General features: G+C 47.3%; 2 protein-coding genes across 5 annotated transcripts; both read left to right on the top strand.

Moving 5' to 3' along the window:
* Positions 872-7,918, top strand: WFDC9 (WAP four-disulfide core domain 9). Of its 4 annotated transcripts, none has more exons than XM_021078084.1 (4): positions 872-1,510; positions 1,653-1,749; positions 6,731-6,875; positions 7,741-7,918. In XM_021078084.1, the coding sequence occupies exons 1-4, from the start codon at positions 1,484-1,486 to the stop codon at positions 7,769-7,771; spliced, it is 300 nt and encodes a 99-aa protein (XP_020933743.1). In that variant the 5' UTR covers positions 872-1,483; the 3' UTR covers positions 7,772-7,918. The 4 variants fall into 4 exon arrangements, 3 of the variants coding, with proteins under 3 accessions (XP_020933743.1, XP_020933742.1, XP_003484018.1); XM_021078083.1 differs by having other exon boundaries at positions 872-1,514; XR_002340094.1 differs by lacking the exons at positions 6,731-6,875; positions 7,741-7,918 and adding an exon at positions 4,798-5,151 and having other exon boundaries at positions 872-1,514.
* Positions 10,263-13,057, top strand: WFDC10AL (WAP four-disulfide core domain 10A-like). The gene is made up of 3 exons (XM_003134467.4): positions 10,263-10,453; positions 12,261-12,410; positions 12,817-13,057. Exons 1-3 carry the CDS (start codon positions 10,345-10,347, stop codon positions 12,882-12,884), a joined length of 327 nt encoding a protein of 108 aa, XP_003134515.1. The 5' UTR covers positions 10,263-10,344; the 3' UTR covers positions 12,885-13,057.

The following is a 13,836-nucleotide window of genomic DNA, read 5'->3' as shown; positions in this document are numbered from 1 at the left end:
ATATCCTGTTGGACATTTTTATTCATAAACCTCAATTTCTTTCTTTATGTATTTTTAATTTTTAAAAATTTGTTCAGTATTCTAATTTTTTTATTGTTATTTCCCCAATACAGTGTTTTTCTACTGTGCAGCACGGTGACCCAGTTACAGAGTAAAGTAAGAGAGCTGGAATTTTTGGTGAAAAATGAGGTAGCTAATTTAATTACACACACACAGCTAGCCCCAGAAATAAAGGAATACGCACACACTCACACACACACACACACACACACACACATCAGACACTTCTGCATGATCCCGAACCAAGAGCAAAAGTCTCAGGAACCCTGAGCAGAGCCTCCTCGGCACTCAGCAGAGACAGTCCTTCTTACATAGACCACTGAGGATGCCCAATATCTGGGCTAGATCCAGAGCACGAGGCTGCGATTACCCTGCAGGAAGCAGCATTTTCCTGCCATGTAAACAAATGTCTTGGGAACCCCTCACCGGATCACTGTAGGTGAGGCAGCATTTGTAGTCTCCACTCAGCTTTCCTTCCGCTGGGTCTCATACCTTTCCCGGCTCCCCCAGTTCTGCCTTTTGTCTCTACACTGGTTCACTGTTCTCATCCACGTCACCAGAATCTTGGCATGCGTTTTCCACGGCTCAGTGCACCGACAGGTCCTGGGGAAGATCACTTGTATATGGACACCTGCTGTCACTGTATAGAATATTCCTGAAGACAGGGTTTGGGAGAAGGAGGGCTTGTCCTCGGGAGTCCCCGGCCCTTGCCCACTTGAGTCTTCTGGTTTCTAATGAGCTCCAAGTGGCAGCATGTGCCCAGCACAATGCCCCTCTCTGACGTCTGTGGGCAAATCTCCCCAGCCTGCAACTCACAGATCTGTGCCTAGGGCTCAGCATGAGATCTCACTGCTTCAAATCGATCTCTTCTAAAGTTTTTCTTAAAAAAAAAAAAACAAAACAAAACCGTATTGATTGATTGATTTGCTTTTCTCTTTTGGCTGCATCAGGGCATATGGAAGTTCCTGGGCCAGGGATGGAGTCTGAGCCACAGCTGCCATCCATGTCCCAGCTGTGGCAGCACCGGATCCTTAGCCCACCGTGCTGGGCCGGGAATTGACACAGCGCCTCCAGAGACAAGCTGGACCATGAACCCACTGCACTGCAGCAGGAACGCCTAGAGTTTTTCTTATTCAGCTCTTTTCATCGACACCAAAGCCTTAGGGCGTTTGGTGGGAGATGACAGTATGCCTTAATTAGCAAAGGAGAGAATCAATCCAGAGAAGAATGGGACCTTAAATAGCACACACAACAAGTCCAAGGAAAAGAGGTATGCAGACTCTCCGCCACCCCCTACCTTTGCATGAATGAAGATGTATCAACCTAAAGTCAGTCTGGAGACTCGAGTTGAGTCAGTTGCCGGTGGCCAGAACTTCCACCCAGGAACACAAAGTTCCTCCTTGCTTAGCAGGAGCTACTGCTCATGTCAAAGAAAATTCAGGACTTCTGGGTGGGTGAGCATCAAAGGAAAGAAGCTGCAGTAGGGACAGTGTGTTCCCGGGTGGAAATGAAAAAATCCGTCGCAACCAAAACCACCATGAAGTTCTCGGCCTTTGAACTTGGCGTTTCTCCTCTTCTGCCCCTTGTTCCAGGTCACCCCCAGATCCCCCAGCTTCCCAAGGAAGGAGAGACCAGATAAGAGAGCTGTGGGCCCGCTGCTGCAGACACTCCACTCAGACACCTTCACAGGTAGGGGGGGTAGCTCTTGAGGCGAGAGCACTGACTTGGGGCTTTTGCGTGGATGAGTTCCCTGCTCAGGCAGTGTCCACACTGTTCCTGTGTTTGGGAGACAGGGATTATTGCCTGTTATTCACATGAGAAAATCGAGAGGTGACACGAGCTGTCTCAAGTGCCTTAGGTAAAAGGGACAGAGATCCCTGACTCTTAACCACTGCTTTCCCCTGTAACATTCCCAAAGCCCAGGATCCCGAAGTGAGGGAAGGGGCGGCAGCAGTTCTGTGTCTCTGTGCCCCCCAGCCATCTTTTCATTGTCCTGCACCCTATCTTAGGATGCCAGAGAATTCACCCCGAGTTCTGTATGAGAGGGGTACCCAGCCTGGGTGTGATGCTGTTTTCCTTCCCCGGGATCATTTAATGCCCCTGAGGTGTGCAAAGAGGGAAACTGGGTGTCCCAGGATCCTGAACGCCCTTCGGGGGAAAGTAAGAAACTGGACTAAGAGTGAGACCTTTTAGATGAACAGATTCCAGCGCTCTGGGAAATCTGGTCTAGAATGCTAGTTTTAAGTACAAAGAAACAGCTTCACAGAACCCATTGCTTTGGCTTTCTCGTGCTTCTCTCACTGGGTGCGGGTCTTCCTCCTTCTGTGTGCAAAAGGCAGGTGTCAGGAATCCAGGGATCCATCCCAGTCCGTGCCCACCTTCACCTCTCACCTCCTTCCTCACACCCCCGCCTGTAAGTGGATAACAGAGCATCTGCCTGACACATCTGTCTGGCTGTGTGCTGGAACCTTCAGAGGACCAGAACCTTCTGAGCCCGGCTCAAGGACTGGGAATCCCACCACCACGCAAAAAATGGGAGTGGTTTACAGGATTTCTGGAAGCCTGACCTGCTCAAACATGGTTCTCCTCTGACCTGGAGCCTCACCAGTTAAGTTGTGTCCATTGGTATAAACATGGCCCGATGGTAATTGTGTCTCAATACCTCAACTTCGTTATTTTCTTTCACCAAATGAGGCTGGAACAAGCTGGCAAAAGTGTGGGTTCTGAGCGGAGAAGGTCGGAGAGCAGATTTAAGCAGCTACGAGTGGAAGCTCCCAAACATCTGACCTTTTACCTTTTAAAGCGCCTCTCTTCCCCTTTTCTCTTCTTTTCTTTTTCCCCTTTCTTCCTTCCTTCCTTCCTTCCTTCCTTCCTTCCTTCCTTCCTTCCTTCCTTCTTTTGTCTGCAGCCAGAGCATGTGGAAGTTCCCGGGCCACAGGGATCTCACCTGAGCCACAGCAGTGATGGGGCCACTGCAGCCACAGGGCTGGATACTTAACCCGAGGCTCCACAAGGGAACTCCCTCTCCTCTTTTTTTCTCTCCACACGTCTCCTAAATCCAGTTTGCCTCAAAGTCAATGCATCTGGTAATTCACATGCCCCAAACTTGCATTTTTCCAGCTTCCAAATTTCATGTACTCTGAGAGGAGAAGACGCTTACAAAGATCCCTTTGAAGAATTCTGTGCCTTTTAAGTGATCTCCGGTATTGCACTTTTTCTTTTTGGCCACATCTTCAGCCTGTGGATTGAACCCGTGCCACAGCAGCGACCTGACCTGCAGCAGTGACAATACCAGATCCTTAACCCGCTGCACCACAAGGGAACTCCCAAATCCTCTCTTATTAACTCCTTCAATGTTGGATCATCTATGTAGATGAAAGTTTTAAGTTTGGTCAAAAACTTTTCTCAAGTCCTACTGAGTAATCAGTCGTTAGGGTCTCAACTTAAACTTCCATTTTACCATCCCCTTACATAGGTTCTTTTTTTTTTTTTTTTTTTGGCTTTTTGTTTTTTTGCCTTTTCTAGGGCCGCTCCCGCGGCATATGGAGGTTCCCAGTCTAGGGGTCGAATCAGAGCTGTAGCACCAGCCTCCACCAGAGCCACAGCAATTCGGGATCCAAGCCTCGTCTGCAACCTGCACCACAGTTCACGGCAATGCCAGATCCTTAACCCATTGGGCAGGGCCAGGGATTGAACCCGTAACCTCATGGTTCCTAGTTGGATTCGTTAACCACTGAGCCATGACGGGAACTCCCCGTTACATAGGTTCTTAAATAAAAAAATCAGGATACTTCACAGGTTTTTATTCTTCCAATTTCATAAAAATAATGACTACAACACGAAAGTATATACTTAAACTAGTTATCTGGGTGGTGGACTATAAATGCCTATCCATTTCCTCCCTTTCTTCCCCTTCTCTCTGTATTTTTTTTTAAATGTTGCAATCTGAAGATTTATTGCTTTTCTTTTGGTCTTTGTTTTTCGGGGGGTGCACCCAGGGCCTATGGAAGTTCCCAGGCTAGGGGTCGAATTGGAGCTGCCACTGCCAGCCTTCCCTGCAGCTGCAGCAACAGGGGGTCTGAGCATCATCTGTGACCTACACCACAGCTCACAGCAACGTGGGATCCTTACCCAGTGAGCAAGGCCAGGGATCAAACCTGAATCCTCATGGATTCTAGTCAGGTTCATTACCATTGAGAGCCGCAAACTCCAGGATTTATTGCTTTTTGATCAGCAAAAAGCAATGCATTTTTAAAAGAAATAATTTTTGTAAAATTTTGAAATGTGAGATGGAGAATAAGCCTGGGGAAGCCAGTGGCTATCTTGATATGTTGTTAAGGGCATGCAAATGCAAAGGAAAAGTAGGAGAAAAAAATGACACAGGAGTTCCCGTTGTGGCTCAGTGGTTAACGAATCTGACTAGGAACCATGAGGTTGCAGGTTCGGTCCCTGGCCTTGCTCAGTGGGTTAAGGATCTGGCATTGCCGTGAGCTGTGGTGTAGGTTGCAGATGCGGCTCGGATCCTGCGTTGCTGTGGCTCTGGCGTAGGCCAGCTTCTATAGCTCCGATTGGACCCCTAGCCTGGGAACCTCCATATGCCGCGGGCGTGGCCCTAGAAACGGCAAAAAGACAAATAAATAAATAAATAAAAATAAAAGATCAGTGATACTTTGTATAAAAAAAATGACACAGTATTTACAAGCACTTTCTCTTTCTTTCTTACCGTATTCTCCTTAGTTCCTTTTCTACCTCTGGCAGCATCTGGAAAAGACCTGTCTTCTGCCAAAACTTAACCCACATAGAAACTATCATGAAGCCCTGGCTTCTCCTGCTCATCATGCTCGTCTACGAGGTTGTGATGCTGCCTGTGTTGGGAGGCTTCAGGTTCAAACCTTTCCGTAGGTGGTAAGGCGAGGGAGGAGGGTGCTGTGCCCGGGCCTGGGAGGTCAGGCACAACTGAATCAGGGTCCACATTTCTCGGATCAACCCTTTAAAGGACCAGAAGCTTCCTTCAAGAAAGATTAGGTTGGGGAATTCCGTCGTGGCTCAGTGGTTAATGAATCTGACTAGGAGCCATGAGGTTGCAGGTTCGATCCCTGGCCTCGTTCAATGAGTTAAGGATCTGGTATTGCTGTGAGCTGTGGTGCAGGTCGCACACAGCTCGGATCTGGTGTTGCTGTGGCTGTGGCGTAGGCCAGCAGTTACAGGTCCGATTCGACCCCTAGTCTGGGAACCTCCATATGCCGTGGGTACTGCCCTAGAAAAGACAAAAAGACCAAAGAAAGAAAAAAAAAAAAAAAAAAAAAAAAGAAAGATTAGGTTAGGAGTTCCTGTCATGTCTCAGCAGAAACGAATCCAACTAGAAACCTTGAGGTTTCGAGTTTGATCCCTGGCCTCTCTCAGTGGGTTAAGGATCTGGCGTTGCCATGAACTGTGGTGTAGTTCACAGATGTGGCTCAGATCTGATGTTGCTGTGGCTGTGGCGTAGGCTGGCCTGGGAACCTCCATATGCCTAAAAAGAAAAAAAGAAAGAAAGAAGGAAGGAAGGAAAGAAAGATTGATTAGGTTGGATGTTCCCAGTCTGGCATCTCTTCAAGCTTCCTCTCCCATCTCTGAAAGCAATAGTAGGCACATGGAAGGGGAATGTAGTTTTTGCCCACGTTCCATAGCTGGCAGGAAATCATATCTGCCAATGTCAAACCACCCTGAATAGAGGAGACACCAACGCAGAGCTTCCTTCTGGGCCCATATTTTTGGAATCTCTGTGCCTGATCTGAATGAGGGGAAGCATCTTTTATTTTATTTATTTGTTTGTTTGTTTGCTTGTTTGTTTTAGGGCTGCACCTGTGGCATATGGACGTTCCTGAGCCAGAGGTGGAATCGGAGCTGCAGCTGCCAGCCTACCCCACAGCCATAGCAACACCAGATCCGAGCTGCATCTGCAACCCACCCTGAAGCTTGTGGCAATGCCAGATGCTTACCCACTGAGTGAGGCCAGGGATAGAACCCACATCCTCATGGACACTGGTTAGGTTCTTAACCTGCTGAGCCACAATAGAAACTCCAAGGAATCCTCTTTTAGAATATGAAAAAGTGGGAAAAACAAATAAAGGGTGTCTATGAGTCAAAGTTTGAGATCATATGATAAGAAATGGGCTAATGAGGGACCACAGGGGAGGGCTGTGGGCCAGAGAAAGACAGGGAATCTGGGGGAGAGCGCCTTGGTGGTTTCATCAGGGAAGTGACAAGAAAGAAGGAAAAGCAGGTTCCTCTTCTCCCCTGGCTCAGTTTTCCAATCTGAAAATTGGGTACGGATGTTGGAGCTGGAGAACAATGCAGGCCCCGAAATCTAAAGTTACATGGGAACAGACTTGGCGAGGTGGTGCTGTCCACGATGGGGGTTGTCCTGGGGCCCATCATTAGGAAACGTGGAGAGAACCCACGTGCTATGCTGGGGTAACACGTGGTAAGAGGGACGTCACCCCATGTAAGAATAGCCTTCTGTGAAAAACCACTGGCTAGAGTTCACAGAAGGGATTCTCTTAAAGGCAGAGAAACCCTTTGTGGCTGAGAGCTCAGGTGTCAGAACGCAGGGGTTTCTAGGCTTGAGAAGTTTCTTCTCCAAGCGCGAGTGGACGGATGCCGCCAACTTCTACCATCTCCATTCCAGCTGAACTAAGAGATGTTGAGCAGTGCTGGGTGCAGCCTCCATCATTAAAGTATTGTGTAAAAAGGTGCACTTTCTCGCAGACATGTTCCTTCCCAAATCACACGTGCTGCTGGACCTTCTGTGGATACATCTGCTTGGACAATGAGTGAGTGGGTTGGCATGGGAAGGTTGGGTCTGGGTCTGGTTGCTCCCTGTGCCTTGCTTTCCTTAAGAAGCCGTGACCTCTAACAGAAGGCAGAGTCACCCAAATCCTGTCAAAGCAATAGGCAACACAGGGTAACACCCTCCTTCCGCCACACCTGCATTGCCACTCACTGCAAAATAAACCAAGATACCAGCATGGCGGCCTCCACATTTTCTCTTCCACTCTCATTCAGTTCCCCCCAGACATCACCCATCAAATGCTTCATCCCTCCCTTGCCCAAGGCCCCAGTTATTGCCTCCTTAGTCTGGTCTCTCCATTGGCCCCTTATCTCAGCCAGACCCAAGGAGACCCAGACTCTACCTATCTGCTCAACTGGCAAACATTTTTTTTTTTAATCTTTTGTCTTTTTTTTGTTGTTGTTGTTGTTGTTATTGTTGTTGTTGTTGTTGTTGCTATTTCTTGGGCCGCTCCCGCGGCACATGGAGGTTCCCAGGCTAGGGGTCGAATCGGAGCTGTAGCCACCGGCCTACGCCAGAGCCACAGCAACGCGGGATCCGAGCCGCGTCTGCAACCTACACCACAGCTCACGGCAACGCCGGATCGTTAACCCACTGAGCAAGGGCAGGGACCGAACCCGCAACCTCATGGTTCCTAGTCGGATTCGTTAACCACTGCGCCAAGACGGGAACTCCTCAACTGACAAACATTTTGAGAGAAACTGCTTAAAAGTAGGTAACTCCTGATCTTATAGGAAGAATTTCTGTTTCCATTGACTGGGGCTAAAGATGCTATTAAGTTTGGGAATGGATGCCCCCCTCCCCAACTGGGTTTCCTGACTTTTAACCACTTAATTTTTCTCTTCCAGAGAACCCTTAAAATTCATGCTAAAACCCTAGATTTTAGCTGACACACCACTAGTGTGGGCTGGAGGTTGACTGCGGTCTAAGAAAAGTGCCGCCTGGTTCTCTGTTGGGATATCCACCTGCTCCAGCTGAGGACCTCTCTGTCTGGAGAAAGTCCACGTCTTTGCCAAATAAACAGATCCTCCAACCTGAGGGCTCTGTATTTTTTTTTTTTTTTTTTTTGGTCTTCACTCATTATAATCCCCAAGAGCCTTCAAAAAGTTGTCCCCATCCCATTATGGGCGTGGGCACCCAACTCTGCTTTCTAGTTGGACTGTGTATGAGTCAGGTCAGGCTGTAGCCAAAATAGAGACGTGCAGAAATCTCATGGGGTAAACACACTAAAAGTTCATCCTCATTCACGACACATTTCCCTGAGAGTGAAGAACGAACAGCCATGATTCGGGGACCCTGGCTCTTCCTGTTTATAGCTCCTCCATCTTTGGGGACCTCTTCTGCATCCAGGCAGCAGATAAGAGAAGGAAGTTAGCATGGAGACTCGCACAGAAGATTTTTCAGGACCAAGCCCGGAAGTGGGTTTATTACATTCTATTTGCCATAACATAGTTATATGGTCTCACCTATTTGCAAAGAAGACTAAGAAATACAGTCTAGCCATACGCTCAATAAGAACAGGAAACGAGATTTGGTGAATACATGGCAGTCTCTGACCTGCCTGTTTATGCAAAGCCAGACTCCTTAGGTAAGACCCAAGACCCCTGGCCTCCACACCACTCTGTCCCAAGGAACAAGCAACCCCTGGGGCAGAGGCTGGCATCTCTTGTCATTAGGGAAAGTGTTCCTGCCTTCAGGGTGGGTCCTCTGAGCTTCCAGAAAGGTTCCTCCTTCTGCCATCCCTGGTACCCTCTTATTCCTGGTACCCTCTTATTCCAGGTCAGCTTTGTCTGCCTGGCAGTCTTACCCGGGTAATATCACTCAAGTCCTGAGGTTTAAGGGCAGGCTTTCCTGCCCATATTGTTTCCCTAAAATATACTTGAATTTCCACCACTTGACATCAGTATCTTCTAGATCATGTACAAAAATATACCTTCTCTTAGATGAGGAGTATCTACTAAATATGCAGGTTTGTGCCTCTTCCTGCTCAGAGGACAAGATGTGCTCACTTAGAAGGATGAGTCAGGAGTTCCCATGGTGGCTCAGGGGTAAGGAACCCGACTAGAATCTATGAGGACCCAGGTCTGATCCCTGGCCTCGCTCAGTGGGTTAGGGATCTGGGGTTGCCATGAGCTGTGGTGTAGGTCTCAGACACAGGTAGGATCAGCATTGCTGTGGTTGTGGTATAGGCCAGAGGCTACAGCTCTGATTCAATCACCAGCCCAGGAACTTCCACATGCTTTGGGTGTGGCCCCAAAAAGACAAAAAAAAAAAAAAAAAAAAAAGAGAGAGAGAGAGAGAAAGAAAAAGGATGAGTCAGTGTAAGTTGATAATTAGGTAACCTCTATCAATTTATAGCCCAAAGAAAGGCTCAGGAATGTGAAATAGCAAAGGCCAAGGTCAGGCCAGGGACTAAGTCCTAAGAGAACACTGGTTAGTGCCTTAGAGAGCAGAGTAATCAAGGGTCTTCACACCTATTAACCAGTCCCTGAGGGTCCTCCCAGGTCCCTCGGCATATGATGCTGGATCACACAGCTCCCACAGAGCCACTTTTAACTGCGGATGGATGCCAGAGTGTTGGTGTGGAGGGAGGAGATCCAAGCGGAGGAGTCTTATTCAGACATCCTGCTGCTGTCACTCCTCAATATAAAGTTAAGAGATGTACAAAAGTTGCAAATTAAGTATGCTTAAAACAATGAAATGTGCTGGTATCGTTTAGCAGTTACATTATGGTAAAACACAGAACGTGTTGGGGAAATTCAGATTTTGAAAAAGATGTTCCATTTCAAACTCTGTGATCGATTTTTAAGTCTCTGATGGGAGTTCCCTGGTGGCCTAGTGAGTTAAGGATCTGGTGTTTTCACTGCAGTGTCATCGCAGTGGAGGTTTGATCCCTGGCCCTGAGAACTTCCACATGCTACAGGCAGAGCCAAAAAAGTCTCTGATGATTCAAAAATTTTTATGTACTTGTATTTACTGATATTGTTAAATGGCTTTAAAAATAGGATAAAATATTTATGTGGTAGATAGGTGTGATTTTTTAAAAATTTGGGAGTTTAAAGCCATCTTTTATGAAAGATAAATGACCCTAGTATCTATCTATCTAGTTAATGGATACCTGATAGTATCTCATTACCATCTCATTACTTTTCTTCATACTTTTCTGTGTTTTTCAAATGGCTAAAATAAAAAATGATAAAGTTACAAAGCATTTGTTTCTGCAGAGAGGAACGTTTAAAATATAAGAGGAAGAACTTATCTCAGGAGATGTCAACGCCCAGCAAAGGAGTGCTGGCTGGAGAAAAAGAGGAAGTAGAACGAGATAGGGCAGAGAGACACCAGTCACGTGTTCTCCCAACTCCCCACCTGAAACCCTTGTCGGGCCCCTGCAGAATCTGGCCACATCCTGAGTCTCCCGCCAGGCTCGCCTTCAGATATCCACGATCAACAGTATGAAGTGGTGGGGTCTCCAGTGGCTGATGCTCTCCTGCCTGGCCATCCTGCCAGCTTCAGGAAACTGGCAAGAAAGAATCAGTGCTTCTCTTGAAGCTCTAACTCAGAGTAGGTATTCTGGCTGGGCTTCAAAATGCAGCTGAGTAGAAAACCAAAGAACCTTTCCCAGTCCCCTTGTGGAGAGGAACCAGGGGCTGGAATGTGCAAAAGCACTGACACCTTTTGAAAGCCAGGAAACCTGAGGAAAACTGAATGGTTAGTTCTCAAGCTGGAGGGCTTCTTGATGCTACAAGCAACGCATTGCTTTTTATGTGCGTATATGGTGGGTTTTTTGTCCTGAAGGACCCTTGGCAGTGAAAAGCTCCAGAGCCTAGCTTGAGTTACCAGCTGTTTATGTCTTCAGGCGTTCCAAGGATGAGCAGAAACCTGGAAAAGTACTATTGATTATTTCTTTTTTGGTGGGTGGATTTATTGCATTTTTTTATTTTAAAGTTTTATGTCAGTACAGTTGATTTACAATGTTGTGATAATTTCTGCTATATGGTGAAGTCATTATACACATACACACATCCATTCTTTCTTTTTTAATTTATTTTTATTAGAGCATAGTCGATTTACAGTGTTGTGTCGATTTCTGCTGTACAACAGAGTGACCCAGTCACATATATATTATATATGTACATACATTCTTTTTAAAAACATTTTTATTATAGTTCATTTACAAAGGTCTGTCAATTTACAGATACATATATATATATACATACATATATATTTACAATTTACGGATATATATGGATATCAAACACACATTCTTTTTCTCATATCATCTTCCATCATGTTCTATCCCAAGAGACTGGATACAGTTCCCTGGGCTGTGCAGTAAGAGCATCAGTTCTTTCTGGAAATGTGCCTTCTGTTTATGGACCTGATATTTAGAATCCAGGGCATGAAGAGGAGAAATGAAACACAAGCTCGATGAGGGAGTTCCTTTCATGGCTCAGTGGTTAACGAATCTGACTAGGAACCATGAGGGTGTGGGTTCGATCCCTGGCCTTGCTCAGCGGGTTAAGGATCCAGCGTTGCCGTGAGCTGTGGTGTAGGTCACAGATGCGGCTCGGATCCCCCATTGCTGTGGCTCTGGCATAGGCCAGCTTCTACAGCTCTGATTAGGCCCCTAGCCTGGAAACCTCCATATGCCATGGGAGTGGCCCTAGAAAAGGAACAAAAGACAACAAACAAAACAAACAAACAAACAAAAAACCAACACAGCTTGATGAAAAGAAAATTGGAACCACTGGTGTAAAAAAATTGAAATCAGCAGAATTGAGGGGGAGAATAGTGGATAAATAACGACTGATAAAAGTTTCTAGGCAATGAGTTCCTGCTGTGGTGCAGTGGGTTAAGGATCCAGCATTGCCACAGCTGTGGTGTATGTCACGGCTTCGGCTCAGATTTGATCCCTTGCCTGGGAACTTTCATATGCAGTGGGTGCAGAGTGGAGAAAATGTTTCTAGGGAAGAACCAGCTGCTGAGGGCTGTTTCAGCTAGGGGGCACTGGTGGAGGACCAAGGCAGGTTCTTTCCCTGCTCTGGGACCCAGTTCCTCCTACCCTGTAAAACAAGATTTGGGAACTGGAAGAACAGTTGACTCTTTGTTCTGAGAATTGGGTTTCAGGATTCAGGTTCTGTGAGTTTAAATTCCATAAGAGTGATTCGGGGTGGCTGGGTTTGTTGGGGCGGGGGGTTGGGGGGTGGGAGCAGGATCTTGACTCCAGGCACCAAAAAGCCCACCCAGATTCCCAGGCAGGGAAAGGAAGAAGAGAAATCAGTGGAGTGGGTCCTGGAGCCTTGGAGGGGATGAGAATACTGAGAAAAACCTTTCTTCTGGGAGTCAGTGCTCATGTGTTCCTTCCAAGGTAAACTAATACCGGGAATGAAACCCTGCAAAACGATTCCCACCAAGGAGCAGTGTACCTATTTCTGCGATCTTCCCAGAGCGTGTCCGACGGGTCTTCTCTGCTGCAGTGCCTCCTGTGGAAATGTCTGCATGCCTCCCAAGGGACATGGTAGGATTTGAGAAGCACCTTTTCCTTGTCATTCGGTTCTCCAAGACTGGGGGGTCCCAAATTGTGGGGAGGTAGACAGCAGGAGACTCAGCCTGGCCCGTTCCAAGAGCCAACCCAGCCTGGGCTCCCCCTTCGCCCCCCCCACCTCTTCATCCATCTCAGAGACCCACTCTCCTCTTTCGGGCTTTACCTGATTTATCCGGACCTCAGGAGGTCTGACCTTTCTGTCTTTTTGCTCATGGTTGACTTGAAGTATCCCAGGGGAAGCCCTAGGGGGGGGTATTCCCAATGCCACAGGAAACGTGTCTCCCCCCACCGCCCCAGGTTGTGGAGGCTCTGTTACACTGAAAAGAAATGTTTCTCTGGACTGTGTGGTTATGGAGTTCGTACCCCTTTTCTCTTCCAGGGAACCGCCGTTCAAGCCACAAAATCAGCAACTTCCTGTTTACGGCTGAGCCCATAAAGCAGCAGTGAGAATCAGAGGACACCCGGGGGGCCTTGGAAGAATGTTCCAGAACCTCCAGTAGAATCACCTTGCCACAGCTATGGGTGAGGGAGTGGGCTTTCCCACCTGCCAGCCCCCTTCCCTAAGCTGTCATATTGTCAGCTTCAATTCCTTGACAAATAAGCTGTGATGGAACACCCGGCATCTGTTTCTTCTTCTATAGTCTCAGTACCATTTGCTAACTACCCCCCACCCCACTTGACCCAAGCTCTCAACTCCTGCTTCTCCCTTTGGATCTCCCTGCCTACTCACCCTTTAGGGGCTTGGTGCTCTTAGCCAAGACTTCTGGATTCTACTCCTCTTTGTCCATGGACTCACATCCCTGGGGAAAACTGCTTATGTGTGGGATGTTCTTACAGCCACGGAACACATGATCCTCTGACATCCCCATAACCTGGTGCAGCCTTTCTCCCGTCATCTCAGGCCTGCCTCCTCCTTTCACTGATCCATGGAGGTATAGTCTTACCTAGAGTTGACAGCACCCATGGTTTAGAATGAAAAGGAAATGACACTAGTCCCTTGAAGTTTGCTTCCCGGACAATGCCTCATCTGTTACCATTAGATATTCAATCATTTGGGATCTATAGAGATATTTTCACATGCAAATGCTCCCAGCAAAAAAGAAGCAAACTTCAGGGGTTTTGAGCCTACCCATATGCCCAAGATGGTGGCAAGGGCCACTCCACAGAAATGGGGGTGTTACTAAGTCTATCTGTTGGCATATAGGCCAAAGAAGGGGTTCAGTCTTATGAGCCAAATGGATAGACACTAGGATGGGACATGACAAGAAGATACCAATGGACAGATAGGTCATGCATTTACGGTATAGGAGACAGAGGATTTGGCATGAGTTGTGGTATTGGGTTTCCTCAAGAAGAGATGCTTGGTCCTACCTTGAAGGATTGGGGGGAACTGGAATAC

The sequence above is a fragment of the Sus scrofa genome, chromosome 17 (genome assembly GCF_000003025.6).
Source record: "Sus scrofa isolate TJ Tabasco breed Duroc chromosome 17, Sscrofa11.1, whole genome shotgun sequence".
Taxonomy (NCBI): Eukaryota; Metazoa; Chordata; class Mammalia; order Artiodactyla; family Suidae; genus Sus; species Sus scrofa.
The sequence above is the reverse complement of the archived record's forward strand: the minus strand, read 5'-3'. Positions and strand labels throughout refer to the sequence as shown.

Excerpts from the sequence above, each read along its gene's own strand:
- WFDC9 (XM_021078083.1), top strand. The coding sequence starts at position 1,368 with ATGAAGATGTATCAACCTAAAGTCAGTCTGGAGACTCGAGTTGAGTCA. Across the intron at positions 1,750-6,730 it reads CCACTCAGACACCTTCACAG|CTGAACTAAGAGATGTTGAG; the intron begins GTAGGGGGGGTA and ends TCTCCATTCCAG. Across the intron at positions 6,876-7,740 it reads TACATCTGCTTGGACAATGA|AGAACCCTTAAAATTCATGC; the intron begins GTGAGTGGGTTG and ends TTTCTCTTCCAG.
- WFDC10AL (XM_003134467.4), top strand. The coding sequence starts at position 10,345 with ATGAAGTGGTGGGGTCTCCAGTGGCTGATGCTCTCCTGCCTGGCCATC. Across the intron at positions 10,454-12,260 it reads TCTTGAAGCTCTAACTCAGA|GTAAACTAATACCGGGAATG; the intron begins GTAGGTATTCTG and ends GTTCCTTCCAAG. Across the intron at positions 12,411-12,816 it reads CATGCCTCCCAAGGGACATG|GGAACCGCCGTTCAAGCCAC; the intron begins GTAGGATTTGAG and ends TTTCTCTTCCAG.